Below are 14,088 nucleotides of genomic sequence, written 5' to 3' on the forward strand. Positions count from 1 at the left end.
TCCATCATGGATATTTTTAGTGTCCAGTTAATTAAGCCTTGTTAACTTATCTTTCACTCTTTTCATCCTGATTCAGCATCTTGACGGTTTCCTTAGAAGATTTAGGTTTCTGTGATGGTTTGTTTTCAGAGTAAAGATTTAAATTAATTGTTTATAGATTAAGTAAAGAATACGGTTTAGAAATGAAGAGTGTTTTATTTTTTTCCGCAAGAACAGTGACTGGCTTTTGAGGAGTTTTAAAAATTAAACAACAACAACAACAAAAAGCAGGGAGGGGTTTGCCCTGAAGCAAACATAAAGTGTCAGTCAGTATTCTGAAGCAGATTAACAGATCCATTTACAGCCAGGCCATGCTTTTTCGTTCCTTTCCTGCACTAGAAGAAAATCATTGTAAGGTATAATTGGAAGTAAATGTGGAAAGTTGTAGCTCTGTCTGCCCCTTGGAAGCACACATATCACTTGAGTATTTAGTCTTAGGACCTTGAAAATCTCTACTTAAAGACTGACATGATATAGTGGCAATTTAGAAATGATAGTCAAGGAGGAAAGACAACATTCCTTTTATACAGCCCTATTTTCTGCTTTCTATATCTGATTTAAGTAATTTAAGTGTAATGAAAATGATTCCTCAAACACTACTATTAACACATCTGTTTTTCAGTTGGATAGTTCACAGATGCCAAGGCTAGAAGGTACAAGATTATGAAAAATCACTCAGTAGCAGTTTTCCATTTTTTAAATTGATACATACTTGTCATATAACACACTAGTTTTAGGTGTACAACATGATTTGATATTTTATATATTGCAAAATGATCACCACAGGAATTCTAGTTAACATCCATCACCACATATAGTTAAAAATGCTTTTCTTGCAATGAGAACTCTCTTAACTTTCAAATATAAAATATAGTATTAACTGTATTCATCAGGCTATACTTTACACGCCCAGGAATTATTTATTTTGTAACTGAGAGTTAGTACTTTTGACCACCCTCCACCCCCCTACTTCTGGCAAACATCAGTCTGTTCCCTGTATCTGTGAGTTTTTCTTTTTTAGATTTTGCATATAAGTGAAATCGTTTGGCATTTGTCTTTCTCTGACTTACTGCATTTAGCCTAGTGCATTCAAGATTCATCCACGTTGGGGCGCCTGGGTGGCTCAGTCGGTTGAGTGTCCGACTTCTGCTCAGGTCATGATCTCTCAGCTTGTGAGTTTGAGCCCTACGTTGGGCTCTGTGCTGACGGCTCGGAGCCTGGAGCCTGCTTTGGATTCTGTGTCTCCCTCTCACTCTGCCCCTAATCCACTCACATTCTGTCTCTGTCTCTCTCAAAAATACATAAACATTAAAAAAAAAAATTAAAAAAGATTCATCCATGTTGTCGCAAAAGGCAAGATTTCTTTCTTTTTTATGGCCGAATAATATTATGTTGTGTATATACGTAAGACATCTTCTCATCCATTTATCCATCAGTGGACACTTAGGTTGTCTCCATGCCTTGGCTGTTGTACATAATACTACAATGAACACAGTGGGGGGTACATACATCTTTTTGAGTTAGTTTTTCATTTTCTTTTTAAAAATTTTTTTTAAACGTTTATTTATTTTGAGACAGAGACAGAGCATGAACAGGGGAGGGTCAGAGAGAGAGGGAGACACAGAATCTGAAACAGGCTCCAGGCTCTGAGCAGTCAGCACAGAGCCCAACGCGGGGCTCGAACTCACGGACCGCGAGATCATGACCTGAGCCAAAGTCGGACACTTAACCAACTGAGCCACCCAGGCGCCCCTCACTTTCTTTTTAAATACCCAGAAATGGTATTGCTGGATCATATGGTATTTTTAATTTTTTGAGGAGCTTCCATGTTGTTTTTCATAGTGGCTGTACCAATTTACACTCCTGCCAATGGTGTGCATGGGTCCCCTTTTCTCCATGTTCTTGCCAAAACTTGTCATTACTTGTCTTTTTGATATGAGCCATTCTAACATAGGTGATATCTCATTGTGGTTTTGATTTGTATTTCCCTGATGATGAATGATGTTGAATATCTTTTCATGTGTCTGTTGGCTGTTGTTTATCTTCTTTAGAAAAATGTGTATTCAGGTCCTCTGCTCATTTTTTAATCAGATTGTTGTTGTTTTTTGCTGTTGAGTTATATGAGTTCTTTATATATTTTGGGACATTTGCCCCTATACATACGTGATTTGCAAATATTTTCTCCCATTTGGGTAGGTCACCTTTTTATCATGCTGATGGTTTCCTCTACTGGGCTGAAGACTTTTATTTCGATATAGTCCCACTTGTTTATTTTTGCTTTTGTTGCCTTTACTTTTGGTATTAGATCCAAAAAGTCATCACCAAGATTGCTGTCAAGGAGCTTACCACATATATTTTTGTATAGGAGTTTTATGGATTCAGATCTTATACTCAAGTCTTTAATCCATTTGGAGTGGATTTTTGTGTATGGTGTAAGACAGTGGTTGAGTGTCATTCTTTTGCATCTGGCTGTCCAGTTTTCCCAAGACCATTTAAGAGTCTGTGCTTTCCTCATTGTATATATTCTTGGTTCCTTTGTCTTAAATTAACTGACCCTAAATGCATGGGTTTGTTTCTGGGCTATTTATTCTGTTCCATTTATCTACGTATCTGTTTCATGCAAATACCTTATTGTTTTGATTACTACAGGTTTGTAACGTGGTTTGAAATCACAGAACATGATGCCTCCAGCTTTACTCTTCTTTCTCAAAGTTGCTTTGCCTATTCAGGGTCTTTTTTTTTTTTTTAATTTTTTTTTTAACGTTTATTTATTTTTGAGACAGAGAGCATGAATGGGGGAGGGTCAGAGAGAGAGGGAGACACAGAATCTGAAACAGGCTCTAGGCTCTGAGCGGTCAGCACAGAGCCCGACGCGGGGCTCGAACTCACGGAACACGAGATCATGACCTGAGCCGAAGTTGGCTGCTTAACTGACTGAGCCACCCAGGCACCCCCTATTCAGGGTCTTTTGTGGTTCCACACAAATTTTAGAGTTGTTTCTTTTCTGTGAAAAATGTCACTGGAATTTTGATAGGGATTGCATTGATTCTGGATTGCTTTGGGTAGTTTGGAGATTTTGACAATATTCTTCCAGTTGCTAGTATGGAATAATTTCCCATTTATTTGTGTTTTCAGTTTGTATCATCATGTCAGTCTTTTACCTTCTTGGTTAAATTTCTCCCAGGCATTTTATTCTTTCTGATGCAATTGTAAATGAGATTGTTTTCTTAAGTTCTCTGTCTGATAGTTCATTACTAGTGTATAGAAATGAGAAAATTTTTGTATATTGATTTTCTATCCTGCGATTTACTGAGCTCATTTATTCTAACAGTTTTGGGTGGAGTCTTAACATTTTTCTATATTTGGTATCATGTCATCTGCAAATAATGATAGTTTTACTTCTTCTTTTCCAATTTGAATGACTTTTATTTCTTGTCTGATCACTGTGGCTAGAACTTCCGGTACTATATTGAATAAAAATGGTGAGAGTGGGCATCCTTGTCTTGTTCCTGACCTTAGGGAGAAAACTTCCAGCTCTTCACTATTAAGTATGATGTCAGCTGTGGGCTTGTCCTATCTGGCCTTTATTATGTTGGGGTACATTTCATCTGTATGCACTTTGTTGAGAGTTTTTATCACAAGAGGATATTGAATTTTGTCAAATGCTTTTTCTGTGTCTATTGAGATGATCATGTAATTTTCATCCTTCATTTTGTTAGTCTGGTAGATCACGCTGATAGATTTGCAGATATTGAATCATCCTTGCGTCCCTGGAATAAATCCCATTTGATCACTTGATTCTTTTTTATTATTGAATTCAGTTAGCTAACATTTTGTTGAGGATTTTTGCATCTATGTTCATCAAAGATACCTATAATTTTCTTGTGGTAACCTTGTCAGGTTATGGTATTAGGGTATTGCTGGCCTCATAAAATGTTTGGAAGCATTTGAATGTTTGGTAAAATTCATCATTGAAGCCATCTGGTCTTCTATTTAGTTGAGAGTTTTTTGATTACTGATCCAGTCTCCTTACTAGTCATTGGTCTATCCAGATTTTCTATTTCTTTATGATTCTTGGTAGGTTGTATGTTTCTGGAGGATATCCATTTTTTCTAGGTTGTCCAATTTGTTAGTCTGTATTTGTTCATAGTAGTTTCTTATCCTTTCCATTTCTGTCTTGTTAATAGTAATGCCTTTTATTAAAAATAAATTTTTTAACATGTTGAATTTTTGAGAGAGACAGAGTGTGGGTGGGGGAGGGGCAGAGAGAGAGGAAGACACAGAATCTGAAGCAGACTCCAGGCTCTGAGCTGTCAGAACAGAGTCCAGTGCAGGACTTGAACTCATAAACTGTAAGATCATGACCTGAGCCACAGTCAGACATAACTGACTGAGCCACAACCTTCTCTTTTATTTATAATTTTATTTGAGCCCACTCTTTCTTGGTGATTCCAGCTGAAGGTTTGTCAGTTTTGTTTATCTTTTCAAAGAGCCAGCTCTTAGTTTCATTTATCATTTCTATTAACTTTTTAGTCTCTATTTCATTTATTTCTGCTCTGATCTTTGCTATTTACTTACTTCTTCTAACTTTTGGTGATTTTTTTTTCTTTTTCTAGTTCTTTAAGGAAAAAAGGTTTTTTGAGATCTTTGTTTTTTGTGTAGGCATTTATCACTAAGAACCTTCCCCTTAGAATTGCTTTTGCTGTATCTCATAAGTTCTGGTATGTTGTATTTCCATTCTCATTTGTCTCAAGGCATTTTTTGATTCCTCGGCAGTTTTCCATTTTTAACCTTCATGCCCTACATTACTGTGGCTGCTGCTTCCTAACTTATTCTCCTGAAATGGTCACAGTGGGATTGGGAGTTTGAAAAAGAGAAAGGCAGGAACATCATTGGTAATGACAGAGTAAGGACCTCTGAATATTATCTTCTATAAAAACAGTGATTATCAAAATCAACTTTCTCACAACTGTGGAAGTTAACCCAAAGTGTGCATCACTCTGAGGAGTATTTGTTCAAGAAAAATGGTTAAATGTTGGTAATAACAGTGAGTATTACATTGTGTCACCTTGCCCTATTCCTGTCCCTTTCTCCCTAGTTCCACGGTGGCCTTGGAGTCAGGCTGAAAATCAACAGCTACTTATCCTAGCAGTCACTGGGAGGGAAGAACAGGGTTGGAACTTATTCAAAGCTTCATTCTAAGAGAATTTACATTATTTGACCTAACAGGTCTTTAGAAAATCCCATTCTAAAAAAAAAAAAAAAGAAAGAAAATCCCATTCTCCAAGCTTGTCTTTATCTGACTTCACTCAGATCTCACCCAGTACAAACAGCCTTTTCCTGGGAGCATTTTTTAAAAATAAAAAAATAGGAAAACAAAAACCTCAAACAAAAACTAAATAAAAACAAAAGTAAAAACAAAATGTTGATTATCATTGCAGATTCCTGAGGCAATGGTAATAGTTATGGCAAACAATAAGCTAATCAAAAAATTAGAAAGAAAAATCTTAGATAATATTTCATTCCATAGGGGCTTTGAAAAGCCATCTGGGTGGCTCAGTTGGTTAAGCATTCTACTCTTGACTTCGGCTTAGGTTGTGATCTCATGGTTCATGGGATTGGGCCCCGCATCAGGCTCTGCACTAACAGTGCTGAGCCTGCTTCGGATTCTCTCTCTCCTCTCTCTCTGCCCCTCTTCCCACACACACATGCACTCTCTCTCAAAATAAATAAACTAAACAAAAAACAAAAAAACAACTGATTCAAAAGGAAATAGAAAATCTGAATAGACCTGTAAGAAATAGATTGAATTAGTAATCAATGAAACCTGTATAGAGAAAAGCCCAGTTCCAGATTTACTGGTGAATTCTAACAAGCATTTAAAAAATAATTAAGACTGATCATTCACAAACATTTCCAAAAAATAGTAAGGAGGGAACATATTTGAAGTCATTCTATTAGACCATTGTTACCCTGATCCCAAAACTGGACATCACAAAGCAAAAAACTTACCAATATCCCTTATGAATATAGATGCAAAAATCCTAAACAGAATACTGGTGGAGTTAATCCAGCAACATATAAAAAGAATTATACACCATAACCAGGTGAGATTTATCACTGGAGTGTAAGGTTAGTTCATATACAAAAGTCAGTCAATGTAATGTACCATGATCAGTAGAACAAACCACAAAAACCACCTGATCAAATCAATAGATGCAGAAGAAGCACCTGACAAAATTCAATGTCATTTCATGATAAAAACACTAGACAGATCAGTAAGTGAGGAATGGGAAAGAACATCTTTTATTTGATGTAGGGCATCTATGAAAAAGCTAATGTTTTAAACAGCTGAAGACTGAAAGCTTTTCCCATAAAGATCATGACAAAGGTGATCCCTCTTGACAGTTGTATTCACCATTGTAATACAGGTGGTAGCTAGGGTAATTATTGAGAAAAAGGAATAAAAGTCATCTAGGTTGGAAAGGAAGAAGTAAAATATCTTAAATAATAGCATGATCTTTTATGTACAAAATCCTCAAGAATACATACACAGCTATCAGTGCTAGTAAATAAATTCAGCAAGGTTGCAGGATATAAGATCAACATATGAAAATGAAATGCATTTTTTTTTTTTATGTTTTACTTATTTGAGAGAAAGAGCACATGAGCAGTGGTAGGGGGGCAGAGAGAGGGAGAGAGAGAATCCCAAGCATGTTCCATGCTGTCAGCACACAGCCCAATGTGGGGCTCAGTGTTACTAACCATGAGATACTGACCTGAACCGAAATCAGGAGTCAGACCTTTCCCAAATGAGGCACCCAGATGCCCCCTTTATACACTGGCAATGAACAATCTGAAAAAGGAAACCAGTAAACAGTTTTATTCACAACAGTGTCAGAAATAATAAAATACTTAGTAATAAAAGTATGAGAATTATATACTGGAAACTGTAAAACATTTAGAAAAATTGAACTAAGTAAGTATACAGACATTTTATGTTCCTGGATTAGGAGACAGTGTTATGGATTAGAAGATATAATATTACTCCAATGGTGCAATATTCCCCAAATTAATCTGTAGATTTGGGGTAATTCCTATCAAGATTTTGGCTGCCCTTTTTTCAGAAATTGACAAGGTTATCCTAAAATTAACATGGGAAATCAAGGAACTCCAAATAGCCAAAACAATTTTGTAAAACAGCAAAGTTGGAAGATTTATGCTTCCTGATTTGAAAACTGAGTATATAAAGGTACAGTAATAGTGTGGCACTGGCATAAAGATAAGCATATGAATCAATAGAAGAGAATTGACCATAAATAAGCCCTCACATTGTGGTCAGTTGATTTTTGCCAAGGGTGCCAAGGCCATTCAATAGAGAAACATAGTTTTTTTTTTAAAAAGTGCCCCGCCTGGGTGGCTCAGTCGGTTAAGCGTCCGACTTCAGCTCAGGTCATGATCTCACGGTCTGTGAGTTTGAGCCCCTCGTCAGGCTCTGTGCTGACAGCTCAGAGCCTGGAGCCCATTTCAGATTCTGTGTCTCCCTCTCTCTCTGCCCCTCCCCTGTTCATGCTCTGTCTCTCTCTGTCTCAAAAATAAATAAACATTAAAAAAATTTTTTTAAAAAAGTGCCCAGGGGTGCCTGTGTGGCTTGGTCAGTTATGCGTCTGGCTCTTGGTTTTGGCTCAGGTCGTGATCTCTCGGTTGGTAAGTTTGAGTCCTTTGTCAGGCTCTGTGCTGATGGCACGGAACCTGCTTGGGATTCTCTCTCCCCCTCTCTCTCTGCCCCTACCTCATCTGCCCTCAAAACCAATAAGTAAACTTTAAAAAAAAGTGCCCAGAGTTATGAATATACTAAAAGCCATTTAATCACACGTCTCCTTTAAGAGCAAATTTTGGCATGTATGAATTATATCTCATTAAAGGGGGTGGGTGGGTGCGGAAGATTGACACACACACTCTGCAAAAGACTGGATGTGCTCTGCTAAGAAGAGATATGAAAGGAGAGGGGGTCACCTCAGGGAGAATTAGAAGGAGGTGCCACATTGCACATCTTTCTTCAGCAATTCCTGAGACAACTGTGTGTGTATACATTTTAATTTGGAAATTGATAGTCTCTTTTTATTTCAAGTGAGTAGAGACCAACTTTTGAAATTACCAGACCTGTTGCCAGTAGTAGAAGTGTGTCAAGAGCACAGTATTCCAGTATCACTAGCCAGAGCTGACCGTCAGGAGGAAAAAAGGCCATTAGTATCTTTATTGTGGCCGAACTGTAATGTTGCCAAAATCTATCCTGTGAGAATTCGAAATAAGTTTGGTTTGTAACACCCTTGCTTTTAAGATTAGATTATGTGTAATTAGAAAAGAATATGCCAGTGGGACAAGTATGTGGAGGTAAGAGGAAGTTGATACACAACAGAAGGAACTGATAAGCATTACTGATGTGTTTATGGCTGAAAGAGGAAGAGATTTTCTGGACTTGCTTTTTCTTTTTCCAGTTTGTCTGGTTTTGGTTTGTTTTTTCTTTATTGCAATGGCTAGGACCTCCAGTACACTGTTGAGTAAAAGTTGACAGCGACAACCTTGCCTCATTGCAATCTTCAGGGGTTTTAACACTGTCTTTCACCATGAAGTATATATAATATCAGCAATAGGTTTTTTGTAGATGTCCTTTACCAAGTTGAGGAAGTTCACTTTTATTAGTTTGCTGAGTGGCTTTTTAAAACTCTTGATGTTGGATTTTGTCAAGTGCATTTTCTACATTTATTACAATAGATTTTTCTTTTTTATAACATCTTAAGTTGGTGAATTACACTGATTGATTTTGAAATGTTAAAGCAACATTGCAGTCTTGGAATAAACCTCATTTGGTCATGATTTATAGTTGGATTCAAATGGCTAAAACTTTTAAGAATTTTACTGTGTTCATGAAGGTTGTTAGACCTGTAGTTTTCTTATCTTACCTTGTCTTGTAATCTTTTTTATTTTTTACCTAATACTTGTTTGGTTTTGGTATTAGGGAAATGCTGGCTTGAGAGGATTTGAAATGTTCCTTCCTTTTTTATTTTCTATACAAATAGCTAATACTTCTTCCTTAAACATTTGGTAGATACCATCAGTGAAACTATTTGGGCCTGGAGGTTTTTTGTTAGTTTGTTTTCTCAGTTTTATTTTGGTTTGGGTGTGTGTGGGGGGGGGGGGGGGGGTGATGGTGTGGGCAATTTTGAACTATAAATTTAATTTCTTTATTGATATGGGGCTACGTAGATTATTTCTTCATGACTGAACTTTGATAGCTGTTTCTCTCAAGGAATTTGTCCATTTTTATGTAAGTTGTCAAATTTTCTGCCATAATGTTTTTTCTAATACTCCTTTATCATTTTATATTTGTAGAATACATACCAATATTCCCAGTATTGGTAACTTATTACTTTTTTTCCCCCTCTGATTGGGTAGATATTTATCAATTTTCTTGACTTCTTTTCTCAAAGGACATGCTTTTTATTTCACTGATCTTCTCTATTTTCTATTTCATTGATTTTAGCTCATAGGTTTATTAGTACATTTTTCTATTCATTTTGGGTTTTATTTGCTCCTTTTTTTTAAAGTATAAAAAGGTGTGGGAACTTACCCTTCCTATCTAATAAATTTGTTTATAGCTGTTAAAAAATTAATTTTCCATCTAAGTACTGCTTTAGATGCATCCCACTGTTTTCATTCATTTAACTACTTTTTCATTTCCCTTTTGGTTTCTTAGATCCATAGTCTATTTCGAATTACATTGTTTGATATCCAAATGTTTGGAGATTTTCCAGATAGCTTCATGTTATTGATTTCTATTTTAATTCTGTTGTGGTCAGAGAAACACTTTGTACAATTTGAATTCTTTCATCTTTATTGAGATTTGATTTCTGGCCCAGACTATGTGGCCTATCTTGATAATGTCCCATGTGTACTTGAAGATTGTGGATTCTGTATTGTTTGGTGGTGCATCTTATGTCAGGTCAAGTGTTACATATCCTTACTGATTTCCAAATTTAGTAAGTTTTCAGTTTTTTCATTTTTTTTTTTTTTTTCCTATCCCTCTTTCCAAACCTTTCATTCAGTTTCTTTGGGGTGTGTGTGTGTGTGTGTGTGTGTGTGTGTGTGTCTTGATATGTCTGTCTGTCTTGATATTTTCCTTTCTGTGTGTCCTTTTGGTAGTTTCTATTGTTCATTCTTCAAGTTTACTAGTCTTTTATTCTGCAATGATTTATCAGCTGCTAATCTCAGCCAGTATATTTTTCACAACAGTGAGATCACATCGGGTTTTTTTTTTTTTTTTTGTATCTTCCATAACTCTCCTTAGCATGCTCAGTCTTTCCCCTTTTTGAACATATGGGGTATATTTGGGGTTGTATTTTCCTGCTTCTTTGTACACATGGTAATTTTTGTAGCTCAGGCATTTTGAATTTTATGTTGCTAGGTATTAGAAAAAATATTTGTAGATTACGTTTATGTATGTCTAACACATTTATTACACACACATCCACATATACACGCACACACATACATACATAGGGGATACATACATACTTACATTAGGGACCCTATCTCTACTTCACTTGAACAAGTCATTCACATTGAATCACCAGTTTTCATTTGCATTTTATTTTTTATACAGCTGACCAGGACAGAGAATCCTAGTCCCATGTTTTTTGTAGGGCTCCCAGTATCTCAAAAACTACTGCAAACATCTTTAAAGCTAAATTAATTTCACTAGAAAAAAGGAAGGGCACATAAAATACTTGAGGCATAAATACTTGGAAACTAAGAAAACCCAAGATCTCCATCTTGGGTTGGAAGCAGTGGTTTGAAGAGCTTAAAAACTCCTTGTCCTGCTCTCATAGGGAGAACTCTCTAACTCCCCAGCTTCATAGCACATCATGATTCCCTGAAAAGCAACCCAGGGTGTGGGCCTGGGTAGTGTGTAGTCCCTGGGGCTGGCTGTGACCGGCCTCCTTTAAAGAGCTCACCCAGCAGGGGCATATGGGCAAAGTAGGAGATTGAAAAGCCTCTGAATTGCCTCCCTCCCCCTTTTGTATTAGATCATAGAAAATCACTTTGCTGCTGCGGTGAGCCACCCAGGAAAATCTCTCTCCAGGGTGCTGGCCTGCCAGGTGCACCCTGTTCTCCAGTGAGGCCAGGAAAGGGCCCCACAGCAAAACAGTGTCTAGCTTCACAGCTGGCTGGCAGCTTTGCTTAAGTTGGTAGATTGTGCTGTGTAACTCTAAGAGCTAGAAGGTATTCCCGAGCCAAGGAAAACAAGAAACTACACTTAATCTGAATCTCTGAGTGGTCACCATGATGAATGTGTTAAAGACTTCAGGGAAGGGGCGCCTGGATGGCTCAGTCGGTTGAGCATCCGACTTTGGCTCAGGTCATGATCTCACGGCTCGTGAGTCCGAGCCCCATGTGGGGCTCTGTGCTGACAGCTCAGAGCTTGAAGCCTGCCTCTGATTCTGCGTCTCCCTCTCTCTCTGCCCGTAACCCACTCGCATTCTGTCTCTGTCTCTCTCAAAAATAAATAAACATTAAAAAAAAAATGTTTTTTTAAAAGAAAAAAATGACTTCTGGGAAAATGAAGGAAATCAAACTGGCTTCACATTTTCAGAACGACTTCTGTATGGTTTGGATCCTATTTTTTTTTTTAATTTTTTAACATTTATTTATTTTTGAGAGACGGAGAGAGGCAGAGCATGAGCAGGGGAGGGGGAGAGAGAGAGAGATACAGAATCCAAAGCAGGCTCCAGGCTCTGAGCTGTCAGCACAGAGCCTGACGCGGGGCTCGAACTCACGAACTGCAAGACCATGACCTGAGTTGAAGTCGGATGCTCAACCAACTGAGCCATCCAGGCGCCCCGGATTCTTTTTTTTTTTTTTTTTTTTTAATTATAAGAAAGGGGAAATACAATTAGTACCTTGAAGCCATGTGAAAAATATACCAGGAGCTTCAGTGATGGAGAAGGGCAGACCCTCAACTGTAGAAAAAGTATGAAACTTATTTTTAAGTACATGGGGAAAAAAAAAAAAAAAAGGCAAGGCCTCCTAGAGCACAAAAATCACCAGTTAGAAAAGTTACTTTTTATGTGTGAATCTGAACCTCTGGCTTTTTGCTGAAGAGGTCTGTGGCTGTTTTGGCTGTCTGGGGAAGGCTTCAGGCTCCTTAGCCAAGTGGTGTGAAATGCTGGTGGCCTGGTTCTGCCACCACTTTCACAGGCCCTTTCCCTGTAAACCCTGTTCTCCGGCCATAGATGGCAGCCAGTGCCACCTGCCCTTCATATTTCTAATGGTATTTTTATGTATATACCATAGTACCTCATGAACAGTGCTGTGCAGTTAGTGGGGTCTTTCCATTTGCTAATTTTACATGACACACTGAGCTGACAAGGTGTCACACCCCTCTTGGCAGATGAGGAAATGGGAAAGCTTTAGGATCAAGAAAGTTTCAGTGACTTGGCCAGTGTCCCAAGTACAAGGATCTAGACAAAATCAAAAGGCTTGTTAACTTTAAATTCAGTGTTCTTTCTGCTAGAATGTGCCGCCACCCTCCAGGACTGGTGGGAGATACTGGGCCAGTCCTCAGGCTAATGCTTCATGATTGTTTTACTTGTTCTGCCTCACTCAGCAGGTGCTGAGCCAAGTTGTATTTGTGGGGAGCTAGCTTAGTGGGAGACTTTCCTGTGAAGAGGGCAGGGTCTAGAACATGGAAGTGGCCCAGTCTGGCATGTGGAGTGATGAGAATACTGGTTGTGGTTTTCTTACAACTCCCCAATTACTTACTGCCTAGTATCACTTGGAACTTACTTTGCTAACTATGCTTTTGCAAAAAGAAGCATAAATCAATTCATGTAGAAATGCAGAAAAGGGCGAAAAGTTGGTAAGGAACGTTCCTGGAGATCGGGCCTCGCAGCTTTGACTCTGGGAGGGTATCTAACTTAACAGTGTTAGCTTAGTCATAAAGAGCAGAGGTCCAGGACCTCAGACTTTCAAAACAACCACAAAGGTTAACAGCAGTTGCTTGCTGAGAAAGCTTGCAGTGTGTTTAACAACTAAGCCTTTAACATAGGGTTTCCTAAGCCAGATTCAATAGTAATGATTTTTCATGACCAAACCATTGAAGGCAATTGAGAGTAATGTTTCCCTCAAAAAAATTAAACCCCAAAACCAAATTTATCAAATGGCTGGACACCTCCTGTACTGACTTCCAAACCTCCCCCCCACCCACCCCAACCTTGTCGGATTGAACCAAATTAGAAATTTAAACCAAATGATTACAGATTTTTCATATTCTAGCTAATTGACTTGCACTCCTCAGTCTTCTAAACTCAAAAGTAAATCGCAGCAGTGCTGGTTCTGAGGAGAGCACACATAAAGGTGTTAAAGAACAAGCAGGATACCCAGGCAGGCTTACACCCCGAGGACAGTTAGGGTAAGTCTGTATGCTCTGCAGCTATGTTTCCGTTTAGTTCTCAATTCCCAGAGTGTCGAAGGCCGGGCTGTGATGACCTCTATGAACGAGCAGCTTCTTGTCAACAGCCTAGACTTTGTATTTTACAGTGGCTCTTGTCCCCCGCCCCTGTGCGTGCACCTCTGTCGTGGCACTGAACATACCGCAGTGCCCTGGTTGCTTTCTACACGTAATGCTCCTACTATTCAACTCTGAGAGCCAAGACCTGGCACATACTTGGCATGTAGAAGAATTTCTGATGTGTCCAAAATTTTACAGAAAAAAGAGAAGTACGCCAATTATTTTATTTTAAAGTCTTTTTTTTTTTTTTCTCACTTTTCACAAAGGATTTGCTGTCAGTCTTCAAGTCATCTTGTCCAATCCAAAAGCCGTATTTAAGCGTCGTGGATCCCAGCCAGGGATGCAAGAATCTGATTTTCTAAAACAGATAACAACAGTTGAAGAGCTGGAACCAAAAGCAAATAACTGCACCAAGGTATTCATTTCACTTGTGCTGCTTGACCTTGTTGAGCGTCAGCGTTAAGAAGCATGGCTACCCA

At 38.2% G+C, this 14,088-nt stretch overlaps 1 protein-coding gene across 1 annotated transcript in view; it reads left to right on the forward strand.

Annotated features, from left to right (window-relative positions):
• Positions 1–14,088, forward strand: part of B3GAT2 (beta-1,3-glucuronyltransferase 2) — a 95,147-nt gene that overhangs the window by 76,459 nt on the left and 4,600 nt on the right. Inside the window, exon 3 of the mRNA XM_053904761.1 lies at positions 13,876–14,024. Within this exon, the coding sequence (XP_053760736.1) occupies positions 13,876–14,024 (149 nt within the window). The remainder of the gene's footprint in view (positions 1–13,875; positions 14,025–14,088) is intronic.

The sequence above is a fragment of the Panthera pardus genome, unplaced genomic scaffold (assembly GCF_024362965.1).
Source record: "Panthera pardus isolate Hobbes unplaced genomic scaffold, ASM2436296v1 HiC_scaffold_17, whole genome shotgun sequence".
NCBI classification, from domain to species: domain Eukaryota; kingdom Metazoa; phylum Chordata; class Mammalia; order Carnivora; family Felidae; genus Panthera; species Panthera pardus.